This window comes from Callorhinus ursinus, unplaced genomic scaffold (genome assembly GCF_003265705.2).
Source record: "Callorhinus ursinus isolate GAN/ISIS: 27379988/994484 unplaced genomic scaffold, GSC_fseal_2.0 scaffold32, whole genome shotgun sequence".
In the NCBI taxonomy this organism is placed as follows: domain Eukaryota; kingdom Metazoa; phylum Chordata; class Mammalia; order Carnivora; family Otariidae; genus Callorhinus; species Callorhinus ursinus.
The window spans coordinates 3,469,579-3,483,446 of NW_027397094.1; the positions used below are offsets into that span (position 1 = coordinate 3,469,579).

At 40.7% G+C, this 13,868-nt stretch overlaps 1 protein-coding gene across 1 annotated transcript in view; it reads left to right on the forward strand.

The window, feature by feature from the left end:
- The window catches only part of PCDH15 (protocadherin related 15), a 1,645,434-nt gene extending 1,642,388 nt beyond the window's left edge, over positions 1-3,046 (forward strand). The window contains exons 34-35 of the mRNA XM_073878941.1: positions 430-538; positions 1,363-3,046. Coding sequence (XP_073735042.1) covers positions 430-538; positions 1,363-2,196 — 943 coding nt within the window. The 3' untranslated portion in view covers positions 2,197-3,046. The remainder of the gene's footprint in view (positions 1-429; positions 539-1,362) is intronic.
- The last annotated feature ends 10,822 nt before the right edge of the window (positions 3,047-13,868 follow it).

Below are 13,868 nucleotides of genomic sequence, written 5' to 3' on the forward strand. Positions count from 1 at the left end.
AAAAACATAAGTATTTCAAAAGAAGAATGTATACGCCATTCCAGACCGTGTTGGAAGAGATCTTCACTGTAAAGATAGAGATGTTATGTCCCGAATAAGCTATGTAGTTTACAAAGAACCTATTTCCTGTTCTAAATTCTTCAACTAATTAAGGAATGATATGCTCTTCTCTAAACACCAGTCTCTCCCAAAACTTAAATCTGAAATAACCTCTTTTTACTATTATTCTAGGATACTGTCATGGCAAAAACCACTGGCCATCAGGTTGTAGTTCTTACTCTACGGTTTTGTAACTAGTTGACAAGGAGCACAATAGGTGCTATATAATGTATCTGTTGACTGAATGATGAGGATAAAGAAGAAAACAGAGCTTAGTCATGGTTACCAGGATCCCATGGAAACATGTTGAACGCTGTGAGTTTGTTTCAGGTATGAGATGCCTCAATATGGAAGCCGTCGCCGTCTGTTACCACCGGCTGGACCAGAGGAGTATGGTGAGGTAGTTGGTGAAGCCGAGGACGAGTATGAGGAGGAAGAGGTAATGCCGTGATGTTTAACCCTTTTTGAATAGCGGGCTGCAAAAAATTTCAAAAATCAGAAACCCTATTCACTTACTATTTTTTCTGTAGAAATTTAATAACACAGACCATTTCATTGCCTTGTGTATAGAAGGAAATTGTGCAAGTTTATTTGCTTCTATAGAATGTCAAATGCCTAGAATAAAGCCATGATAAAGTTAACATTATAATTAAATATATAAAAACTCTTTTGCCAAACGATGTGGGGCATACCTAAAAATCATGGAAAAGTCGTTATCAGAAGTAAAATACCACCAATACGTTTAATGGAATTCCGTTATGCATCTTTTAATTAACATGACTCATTTATATACCTTGCCTATATTACTTGGAACACTTATCCAAAACAAAAAACAAAATAAATGTCACTGTAGCTTTACCCTGTTCAAAAGTAAGAAAATAGTTTATCTGAATAGTTCATGTGATATTTGACTATCATAATCTCCTGATTATTTACAATTTTGTTAAAGAAAACACATGAAACTATTAAAGTGTAGGGAGGGAGAGAGGAGAGGTGATAATTACTTTCTTTCTACGATGTAAAATAAACTCTGAATGAGAAAAAAAAAAATTGGAAAACCTCATTAAAAAGTACCAGCCGAAATAAAATACTTTTTCATGATCATTTTCCATCTGTATGCAGTGGGGATGAACCATGGAGAACTTGGTGCTTATTCTCTGAACCTAGTTATAACCCTTATAACCCTTCTTGACCTGTGTGGGACAAGGTCACATCACAACCATCCCCCTGCTGACGGTTCAATTGCATTTTCGTGATTTTCAGGAAGAGACAAAGAAAATTAGAAAACCAAAAGTCCAAGTTAGAGAGCCTAGTGAGGAGGAAGAAGTAGTGGTCACCATTGAGAAGCCACCGCCAGCCGTGCCCACGTACACAACGTGGAAGAGAGCCAGGATCTTCCCGATGATTTTCAAGAAAGTTAGAGGGCTTGCTGACCGAAGGGGCCTCACCGAACTTGAGGGGGAAGACTGGCAGAGACGCCTTGAGGAGGCTGATAAAGATTATCTGAAACTCACTCTGGACCAAGATGAAGCCACAGAAAGCACAGTGGAGTCAGAGGAGGAGTCGTCCAGTGACTACACTGAGTACAGCGAGGAAGAATCCGAGTTCAGCGAGTCAGAGACCACTGAAGAAGAGTCGGAGACGCCTTCTGAGCAGGAAGAGAGCTCGACTCCTGAGTCTTCAGAAGAGTCAGAGTCCACAGAGTCAGAAGAGGAGAAGGTCCGGAAAAACATCTTTCTGGCCCGAAGGCGGCCCGTTGGTCAAGAGGTCAAAGGGAGAAAAGAGGAGCCCCCTGAGGAGCTGGAGGAAGAGCCCAGGGTGGAGGAAGCAGGAGAGGAGAGCGAGCTGGGCCCTGAGGAGGAGCCAGCAGGCCTTGAGGTCCCCGAAGAGGAGGAGGAAGGCAGTGTGGAGTCAGCATCGGTGGGGGCAGGTGGGGACAGTGAGGAGGACTCTGAGCCCGGCCAAAGTGTCAGCAGCAGCGAGAGCCAGTCCGGAGGGCCGTGGGGCTTCCAGGTGCCCGAGCAGGCGACCAGCAAGAAAGCACCCCGGGAGCAGCCCCCGGGATCCGGCTCCGAGGGCGACAACACAGCACTCTGAGCCAGGGCCCAGGAGGTGGGAGTTTGCTGTGGCGAGTGCTCTTGTGTGCCGTGCTTTCTGTGTGCCTTCTGCAATGACAAGCCAAGGGAGGAACATGATCGTGACCTCTAGCTGACCTAGGATTAGAGGCATGCCCGAAAAGGGAACATACAAGCGCTACAAGTAGACTTGTACATCAGAGTGCACTAGGGTCAGACGGACTCATCTTCCTCTACTAGCCATTCCCAAGACAAACCATGCATCAATAGTTACTATCTCCTAGTGGAGTTTCTGTGACTCCACTATGGCATTATGCATTACCAGTGAGGCCCTGCCCGGTGGAATGGATTTTAGGACTACATGGGGCTGTTTTTATTTCATCTGTAGACAATAAATCCTTGGGATAAAACCGGCAACAATTTTGCCTATATATACATTTCAACTGGCAAAAGGATTATAAAAAATATCACGAACATGTTCAAATGGGTTTGTAGTAGGAGATAATTCATTTCAGTTAAGTTTTTACCATTTCTTTTCCATTGTGGCTATGAGTTAAAGTGGATTTAGAAAAAAAATTGAATTTTTACAAAACTTCTTTCTGGGTAAGTAAACGTAGTAAATTTGAGATATATATCTGGAAATCAAAAGCATGGCTTAGTCCAACACATTGGTAGTTCACATATTCTAAAAATGTGATACTATTTTGAGAGCAGCCTAGTATTAGTTAACCTTTGCTCTTTGCCATTTCTCATGTGGATTGGTCAAAGAAAAATAAATTTGGAGACATGTCCATTGTGTTGCAGTTGCCTACTAGAGGAAAGTTTACAATCGTTCATTTTCATTTTTGTGTATTACTGAATCAATTATTCAGGATGGGAAGATTCTTTCAAGTTCACATATATTTAAATAAAATGATCCAGAAGACCAGGATACTTCAAAGGATACAAAAATTGTGGCTATTATATTAGCAATTAGAATGTGGGTTAAAAAAATCTTTCAAATTTGGGAAAAGGAAGCATTAGAATGAACAGAATATACTAATACTGTGTGTTCCCTTCAGTTGAACTTCCTGGAAGAGTAGAGCAGCTGTCAAACAATGGATCAGAGCCCTTACCTAAATATACTTTGTTTTTCCCCCATATAGAGCAGTAATTTGATCTAAATGCAAGTGCCTCCTGACATGTCTGCTGCTTAACCGAGCAACACTGTCTTCAGAAGTGAAGCTCTAAAACCAGTGGACATGTGGCAGGAAGGAATGTGCTGTTAATAATATTGAGTTTCTTCTCACTCTTTTGAGTTCTTTAACCTTCTGTGGCTTTCTATCAACGTTTCTGAATTTCACAGACCTTGTCATCGTTGCCCCTTTCATTCCTTTGACAGTGACTCCTTGTTTTTGATTTTGGCAGTGGGCGAGAAAAAGAATGATCAAGTTAGTTGTGGACCGCGAGTACGAAACGAGCTCTGCTGGAGAAGACAGTGCTCCGGAGTGTCAAAGAAGCCGCCTTCACCATCCCAGCGCACACACTAACATCAACGGCGACATCTACATTGCCCAGAACGGGTCCGTGGTGAGAACCCGCCGTGCCTGCCTCACTGACACCTTAAAAGCGACTTCCCCTGTCCGACTGGGGAGGCATTTTAAGAAACTCGACAAGTTGGCAGTGACACATGAGGAGAATGTCCCCCTGAACACATTATCGAAGGGGCCGTTCTCTACCGAGAAGATGAACACAAGACCCACTCTGGTTACGTTTGCCCCTTGCCCTGTGGGGACCGACGGTACCGCAGGGAAGCCATTGGGGCCCAGGCTGAAAAGCACAGTTGAACAGGAGTCCGTGGTTGACAGTAAGAACAGCAAGGAGACTTTGGAATTCCCTAGTGACCACACGCACTCAGACGACGAGGAGCTTTGGATGGGCCCCTGGAACAACCTCCATATACCAATGACAAAACTCTGATTTTTTTAAAAAGTTATTTTGATTTTTACTTCAGTTTTTAATAAGCTGTGCTTTTTATTGACACTGAGAAAACGATGTATGGAATTTATATCATGCACACAAGCTAAAACTTTGAACGATATGCTTTAAAGTTTAAAAAGAGACAAATTTGCACTTGCCTTTGTATCAATTAATTGTTCTTCCCAGAAAATCTTTCTGGACAGACTCTCTATTCCCTGAATAACATACCATTTAAACTTACCATTTAGCTGTTTGGTTGGGTATTTTTTTTTTCATTTTAATAAATGAGAAATAATTTACTAAGTTATATCATTTATATTTTGTTAATTAACCTAGATTACTCTTCAGCTTCACAGTACCAACATGTACCAACACTTTTTGGTACACGTTGTGAATTTACTTTTCATAAAAATGGGAAAAATTAGAGCATTTTACAGGTAATGGGTTTATACAGTTGCCATCTATACCATCCTGATTTTTTCAAGGAAAGAATTACAGAGTGATAGCAAATGTGAGAATCTTTGTAAATTACTGAGAATCATGAGCCTATTTTCCTTATTGTCCGATATAGGTTTTCAGATTTTTACATATGCATTTGTTGACCTTTTAAATAGCACTTGAAATCATCTCTCTTTTATAAACACCATTCACAACTTTCCCTGGCATCTCCCCCACTCCGACCCCTTCGCACACGTACTTCACGAACACTCTATCCACACCAAACATAGTAGGTGATTTAGTTTCGCCATCTGAAGTTAAATAATTGTCTGGAGCATCACAGAAATCTCACCCTCAGCAAAAGCTTACTGAGGTGGGAAAGGATCAAATAGGCAATAATGTATCTAGAACCACAACTTCAATATGGAAGATGTAGTAAGATCAGAGAAGTCTCACATTAATGTCATTGGTCATGAATATTTTATAAACCCAGTGTAAAGGAATTTGGCAGGGTCAAGAATTTATATAATAGGTGAAATGCCTACGAAGGGTATAAATCCATAGCTTCAATCACTTCTCCCAGGTCCAGCTTATTTATAGACTATTTTAATACCCATAATATTTATGTGCATACAGTGCAGAACCAGAATATGATTGCCTGGGCATTTTTTTTTAATCAAAAACCAGTCTTGATTTTTCACCACTGAACAAAGCACAGTGTTTCATCATTAACAAATGAAAACCAAGTATTCTTTCCAAAAAAAAAAAAAAAGAAAACAAGAAACTTGCCTTGTGTGTTGCGTACTCTCCAGATATTAAAAGGATGACAGAATATAAGAGAAAATTCAGAATTGCATTGAATATGACTTTGTATGATACTGAGTTCACCTCAAATCTTGCACAGTATTGACCAAGTTCAGATTTCAATAAAATTCTCATGCATGCTTATTATATGGTTGAAAGACCGAATAATGCACTATCAATTTCTCTCTCTCATGTTTCATAGTTTAAAAATAGTTGATTATAATGCTGTTTCCTTATTTCCAAAGTGAATGAATTGTATGTAACATGAACTTGCCAACTTATATAACTAGTATGGTTTAATTTCAGGTTTCAAAAAGTACTTGAGATCAAATGCAGGAACATCTCATTTATCTGACATTATTGGAAATCAATGCCTTCTGTACCCTTGCTGGAAAACCTGCCAGCATTAACTGGAAAGAAATATGGCATTCTAACATTAGGCTGTTAGAAATATAGTCCTGCTCACACCCCCAGGTGTACTAAACAAAAATCCACGTTCTCACAAGATCCCAAGGCGGTTGGTATGCCTATTAAATTTTGACAAAGAATGACCTATACCACTCAACTCCAGCAGAGCTTACTCCTTAAAGCACCAAAGCAATTGTTTTTAGTGTAACATATGTCGAAGTTAGATTGTGCATATTATACTTTCCTACCTGTTCAGTCAGAGATCACTAACTACATTATTTCCCTGCTGTCTGAGGGTCATCTCACCTAGCATCCCATGATGGTCTCTGTGCAAAGAGCTTTATCTGTTTCTCTCTCCCTTTTCAGGCTGTGATATTTAGCCAATTTTGTCACTTTGCATCTCTCTAAAATATATCTTCCAGTTTATTTCTAATTTCCTGGTGAGAAAGTCTGTGTCTTTGTTTTGCATGTTATTGAAAAATTATTAAACCCTAGATAGGGATCAGGCATGTGGATTCAAACAAAAGTCTGGTAATTTGCAGAAGCTTTTTGGGATTGCTATTGGGATCTGAGTGCTGTCTGAGAGATCTGAAGTTGGCAGAAGACTAATGTCTAGATAATATGAGATGTCACTGTATTTTAAGGTTCACTTTTTACAAGGAAACATCAAAATATCACAAGCTACTTAGCAGACACATTTCAGCAATTTCCAGGTGACCATTTCAGCAAAAACAATAAAGCTAAGCAGTATTTACACAGAGCAACCAAACCAAACATTTGGTCAGTATATTTTGAGGTAAAGTAAACACAGCAGCAAGAGCAGTACCAACTAAGTAAGTCTGGACTGCATCAGTTACTTTGATAGGACTTTCACTGTTCTAGAACACTCTGACTCAGGATTAAAATTGTGGAACCCAGGGGAGATGCCCACGTAGTTTAAATTTAATACTTGATATAAATGATGTTTCTGTGTGAAGAAACTTATAAAGAAATTGGTGGTTATTTTTCCTAGATAGGCATAGGGTTTGTTCTTAGTCAGCACCGGCTTTTGATCAGGAAGAAGGAACAGGAGATCCCAGCTGGTTAAGATGAGAACCAACTGACAGGACTCTCTTATTGCTAAACCTGCAGACTTCAGGAGGTCTCGTGGGCAGGAAGGGCAGGGGGAGGAAGAAGGAAAACTAAGTTAAGGTGACAGAACATTTGTGACTCTATGGCCAGCAGCTCACAGATGCAAACCTCTTAACCCAGCCTCCTCACTTTCCTTAATTATAGACTCTCAGAGTTGTTATAGAATCATAACTGTAGGTTAGCCAAAAGCATCTTTTTAAATCCAGAAAAAAAGAAGTTTGCCTTGGATTTTATATGTGATACGTCATTTGTGTTATTAGGCCACATTGTACCTTTTTGGCTTTTTGTTGTTGTTTTTTAGAGCACGTTGTTAACAGGGAGGTTAAAACATTATTTAGCCTACGCAGTTCTTCCAAATGGGATATGGGGGACACTATTAAAATATCATTAATTGCATTTATGGATCATAGAGCCTGAAAAAAATTAAATATTGATGCTTGAGGGAAGACATGTTCTTTCTTTTATTTCATGAGCTTTTCTTTATCTTTTTCTCTCATTCTGCTCCACCGTCTGCACTCTGCCCCCTAAGAGCAGCTTCTGCACACCACGTCAATTAATTTGTAAAATAGGCAGAAAGTGCTAATAATCTCTTCTCAGGGCAGATGCCCGCTGGTGCCTCAAATAACACAGCGATAGGCTGAGGGATAGGTTCAAACTAATACTGAGGACCTCTCTTTTTATTGATCGTTTCTCCCTCTTCTCAGATGATACCGTGAATTCCTTTGGTTTACTTTTCTCTCTTTTGTTTTTGCATTTGTGGACCTCAATCCTTTATAATGATCTTTACTCTTTAGATTTGTTTTTCACTGCAATCTACTTTAAATTTATGGTAAGTTAAGCACATGTATGGAAGATGTGAACTTTGTCTATGGTTTGGGAAATTATCAACACATTCACTGCTTTCCCAATTGCTTTATCCAAACACCTGTTTTTCCCTAACAAATATGTTACTGTATGAGGAATATGAATTAGAGACTTTCAGTTAAAATGCATTGTTACTCACCACACGATGTTTCAAAAATAAATTTCCATTTGAAAAAAAAAAAACCTGTTTCTCATTTTTCTGTCAGGTGAAGATAAAAATCAGTAACTATTTTCCCATTTATGTGTTTAATATTTCAGTTTGATAGCACAAAGAAAAACCTGCTCTGCAGACTCTTATCTTTGGATGATGCAGAGAAGGGAAGTGTCCTTAAAACGCTCATCCTTTCATAGACATTTCAGTCATGTACACAAGTGACCAAATTCTAAGAAGGATGGACACGGTATTTCCTAAAATACTGGCTATTTGTTTACAAAACTATAATCACTTAAACACGAAGGTGTTCATATACAATCAGTTACATTAAGAGAAAATGCTAAATAGGGGGCATCTGTGTGGCTCAGTTGGTTAAGCGTCTGCCCTCGGCTCAGGTCATGATCCCAGGGATCAAATCCTGCATCAGACTCTTTGCTCGGCGGGGAGTCTGCTTTTCCCTCCCTCTGTTCTTGCCCCCACTGGGGCTCTCTCTCTCTCTCTCTCTCTCTTTCAAATAAATAAATGAAATCTTAAAAAAAATGCTAAATAGAATAACTATATCAAAAAGCATAGTTGACATGAAGTTACATTATGTAACATGATAGAAGGCTGATGTTTCAGAGATTTACAATTTGTACACCTCTAATTTTCCATCTACCCACCTGACTATATGAAATATACTCGTATTTCCCTATTATAACTTTGTAATGCAGCTGATGATAATGTCAATCGCCTTCTCTCTCAAACAATCAGGATCGGGAAGGATACATTTTCTAAGACAACCATTGTGAATGAATATCGAGAGAATTCCTGCTCCTTTGCCATTCTGTTGCTCATCACAGACAGAAATCTATGTATCCCTGTATTTCCAGAGCCTACATGCCCTACCTGAACAACGGCTGTTAAGGAAAATATTGAGTGAGTTCATTCTTGGCCCAATACCATGTAACTTAGGGCATGTCATTTTACAATTTGCCCCCTTCATTGGAATATGGCAATAACAACATTCACTCAGAGGTAAAATTGGGTATTTAATCTGAACCTATTTTGACATCTCTATAATGCTATATGTTCAGAACAAAAGATTAGAAAACTTCCCCTGCATTCTTCTTCATAAGTAGGCCTTTTAATATTTTACTGGCTAAATGCCAGTATACATTTTTTTATGGGGTTTTTTTTTTTAAGACTTTATTTATTTGACAGAGACACAGCGAGAGAGGGAACACAAGCAGGGGGAGTGGGAGAGGGAGAAGCAGGCTTCCCGCGGAGCAGGGAGACCGACGAGGGCCTCGATCCCACGACCCTGGGATCATGACCTGAGCCGAAGGCAGACGTTTAACGACTGAGCCACCCAGGCGCCCCAATGCCGGAATACATTTTATCGATCTATTCCATATAGTAGATATTCTAAGTTACAGGTATATGTCTTCAAAGAGAAAGAGAAATTTATAGAATTTCTCCCTTGGACTTGAGCTTCTGTATAATTAAAAAAAAAAAAAAAAGCACCAGTGAATGTGGACAAGGGACCACTGAGAAGTCTCGTCCAAAACCTGCTTCATTTTCATCTAAACACGTACCTTAAATGCATCTTTCATGTAAACACTGAATTAACAATGATTCTCTTGAATTTGTTGTGAAAGAGAAGGCTTTTATCAAAATCTGTCCCTGTTCCCTTAATCTCAACATCATGATTCACATAAAGGAGCGTACTGATGAAAGATGGTATGGAAATATCAGTATCTGTGATTCTGGCTCCCTCTGCTACCTACTTCCCAGGACATTTCTTCACCTATGCCATCTCCTATAGAGAATTCTGATCTCTTAAACCCTTTAAAAATATCATTCATTGGACAACGAGGAGAGAGAATGAAATTTTAACCAGCTTTTAGAAAGGTAGATAGATGATAGGTGTATGTAGATACAGATGGGATTTAGATATGTAAATGGTACCTATATAAATGGTGTAGACACATAAAAACGGTATGAGCCCATGTCCATGTATTTAACTTGTTTTGCTTTAGTTACACAGACATATTTAAATTCTTAGAAAATACATTTATCCAAATGCTACTTTCACTGACTCTCACATGTAACATAATATTTTTATACTATCAAACTCACCATCAATATCAGTGTGTGTTTTCTCCAGAGGGACAGGTACTCGTGCATATAATATTAAGACAGTTAATTTTTGGGGTGGTGTGGGGAAGGGGAGATTGGAAATATATACTCCTGATACAACAAATATTTGTCTTTTAAAAGTAAGGCATAGATACTGTATGCCTTTTCAATCTAACCCTTAAAGGCTTATTTATGGCCGCATGTATAACTGAGACCTTCCAACTGCTGTAACTTGCTTGGAGAGTGAGAGGCATAGGCTAGAAACAGTATCTAAACAGCATTATTAGGTTTATATCAGGTCTTTGCCAGCACCGAGAGACAAATTTATCCAAAGAACCTGAAGTCTTGATTTTACTGCTAAAATAATTTGGGTCCTAAGCTAACCAACACATCATTATCTAGCCAATTTTGCAACGTACCTATCAGTCAGTTTCCCAATGTTGCTTAAGGAATACATTTTGGTTCTGGTCATTCCCTGGTTACTATTTTCCATTGGTCACATCGCAGAATCTCTGGTTCGGTTTCCGTAACCACAAAAGGAGTTTGGACAGAGGAGTCTCGGGGCCATTCCGAGTTGAAGCTGAACTCATGGGAATGGCATTACCTGGGACCGAGGAAGCCTGACTGCGCCCATCCCCCCGCCCACATCATGTCTTTACAGCCCACTTCAGAACAGAAAGGTGTCGTGGTGATTTACAAAAACGCAGAGACTACAAGAAGTGGAATAAGGTCGAAAGAATGAGACCAAGGGAAACAAAGATGAGGCAAGAGTAAACACAGTGGTTACATGACCACTTACGTGCCCCACGGTCCTAGACATTATTACTTTAGCCCTAATCTCCCCCAGCTGTCAGACCAAAAAGGGAAGTATAATTAGTTACAAGATCCATAGTGTGCATAAAGTTAAGGAACAGTTATTGGAGAGAAGTCAGCTTTGCTTGTTGCCAAGACTCGAGAGAAATTCGTCCTAAGGATCTTTTAGAGAAACTCCGCTGTATGATATACTGGCTTCGTTGCCGCCATCCCAACCTCATTTCTGTAGGGCTTGGCCTTCTCTTGGCCAGCTCACAAACATCAGCCCTCCTTCCAGGAGCTCTTCGAGTGTTTAAGCCACAAACTATCCCCCTGTTATCAGCGTTTCCCACAGTGATTACTCCAAGAGTAGATTGCCAGAATACTTCCTCCTTCCTTCCACTAGCATTCTGTCTTGCCCACAGATTTATATTAATCCCGCTTTAATTAAGTCATTAATCAAAGGCTGGGTTGTAAAGGTCTGCAATTTTCACAGCTCCGTGGCTGTGCTATTCGCTGATGATGGCATATGTAAATGCAGACCGATTTCTTTATTTCTTCAGAACATGGACTTGTTCTCCCCTTGAGGTTTGAGCCTGAATTTAAGGAACTTTTCTTTTTTTTGACAAATGAAACTAGCTCTTATAGATAAAAATTTGAGGAATATGCCATCCCCTTAATTGCTGGACGAATTTAGCCTAATTATGTCCAGTATGTTAATTAGTATTTCATATTCATATATTTGGAAAAGAATGGGTGCGGGTAGTATTTTTGGCGATGTCTTATAAACCGGTTCTCCAGAAAAAAAAAAAAATAAACACATAAAAACAAATCAAAATGGTTCGTTGTGTTTTCAGATTCCCACCGTAATCACGTACTGATGGCTTCATAACCAGCTTGCCAAATCCCCGCACTCAACCTCGGCCTTCCCCGCCTGTATGGACTGCTTTGCGTGGTTTGTACTAAGCACCTACTTTCACTCCCCAAAACGGCAGCAGAAACTCTTTCTGGAAGCCAAGAAAGGCTTTACGGAAGGACATGCCTGAAGGACAACAGCAAAGGATCAATTAGACAAATCTCCGCCACCCGTGGGGGAGGAGAGACCACGAGAGGACAGGAGAATGCCAGAAAGACCATTTTGTGCCAAGACCAGAAATGTAACAAAATCAAATTATATATTCAGGAAACGACCAATAATTCCATTTCACATGTTAACGAAATGCAATGGAGTAGGGTGGGGTCAGAAAATGTAAGACGAGCCTGCGTCTCAGGCAGGGGCTAGACCATCAAAGTACCTACTTCCATCTTATCACAGACAAATGGGCAACCACTTAAAACAACCTCGCAGGACAGAAGATCGCATAAGAAGCTTTGTATATAGGATGAAGGGGAAGATCCCTAAGGAAAAGGTTATGAGTAAGAGAAAGAGAAAACATTTCAGCCCAAAGGCCTGGATTCAAACCTCAGGTTACTGATGAATACACTCATGGGCCCAAGGACCCAGGGCAACGTTGTCATTTTCCCATTCTTCCCGTTCCTCTTGAGGTTACCAATCACCTGCTCTTACAATGTGGATTTCAACCCAGATCCTCTCATTCACTTTTCTTTCATCTGGTATCGAAGACACCATTTCACGTCAAGCTGGATTCCTGCCCCAAGTGGCTGTGTCTGTCTTGTCATGGGGCACTGCTGTGACTCATTCCTGACAATCAGTTTTATCAGATTTTTAATCCCTTCTGGAGGCTATGAATGGGAAGTCTCCACTACTAACATGTTTCAGGTGACCATGCTATTTCTCTAGCCCATTCAGTCAGTTATAGACACAACATTGCGGGCTGGAAACTCATCTCTCATCTTCCTGCTTCCGGACCGTTCAGTCGGACAATGAAGCACTCGGTCTCTCAAAGGCTGACCCACAGTTAGGGGATCCGATGGACCTTCTGTGTTCGCTCCCACCCACACACATCTGGAGTTGTTGCACATACTGGGATGGCAACCTCAAAAATGAACTCACAAATATTTCTAATTCTTCCTCCTCCACCCCTCTGTGCTCCACACACCTCAGTGACACCGTTTGGTCCCTCCCTGTGGCTGCCTTTCCAAAAGGGTCGTCTCTTCTTGGCTGCTTTCTGAATAATGAACAGAACAAGGGGGGGTGGGGTGGTGCCTACATAAGCCTACTTTAAATTTTGAGATTTTGCCTTGACAATTCTTGACCTTGTTTATACTTACTGGTAAAAGTAACCAAAGCCCAGCCTGGTTGCACGCCCTCCGAGTGGAAAGATGACGGAAGGAGCCAGACAGATTCAAGTGTAATAATGATGCAGACATCTGGATTAAAAACACTCAGTTTCTCTTGCACTCGGCACTCGTGGTTGAAAGGCTTGGGTGCAAAGAGAGGGTGATCACAGAAGAGGTGAAATTATAGGCACTGGAATAGGCCATGCTAACACCACTGTGGTGGAGGGGAAGCATCTTCCCGAGTTCCTGGGTGGGAACGAGGCGCCTGGGAGGGACACACAGCCTAAACCAAACTGCATCTGCATCTCAAATTCTGGCCTGCTGCTGCCCCTGTCAACCCTCCCCGCCCTGCCCTAAAACAGGACAGTGCACATGGATGCCATTCTGCTCTTCTGGAAAGCCACCATGAGAATTAAGCCTTAACTTTGTGATGGTAATACACATATTTCTTCACTAAACCGATGTGAGCATGGTCCAAATAAGGTTGTACAACAAATCTCGGAGTTCATTGTGCCCTTTTGGGTTATGTGTTTCTCCAGGGGCCACAAATCACCTCCATTAGGACTGAGGTTCATTTTAGCCCATTTATTGCCCCAAAGATCAGCAAGTTGATCTAAATTTTTTTGCCCAGGCCACAGTAAGTAATGGCCTCGCCTTGGACTGCCTCTTGGCTATCTAGCGTGAGAATTACTGATCCCCTATAGGACTTAGCATACTTAGCTGTGTCTGGTACCCTGGGCCCATAATTTGGGGCAAAGACTGGCTTTATAATTCCTAGAATC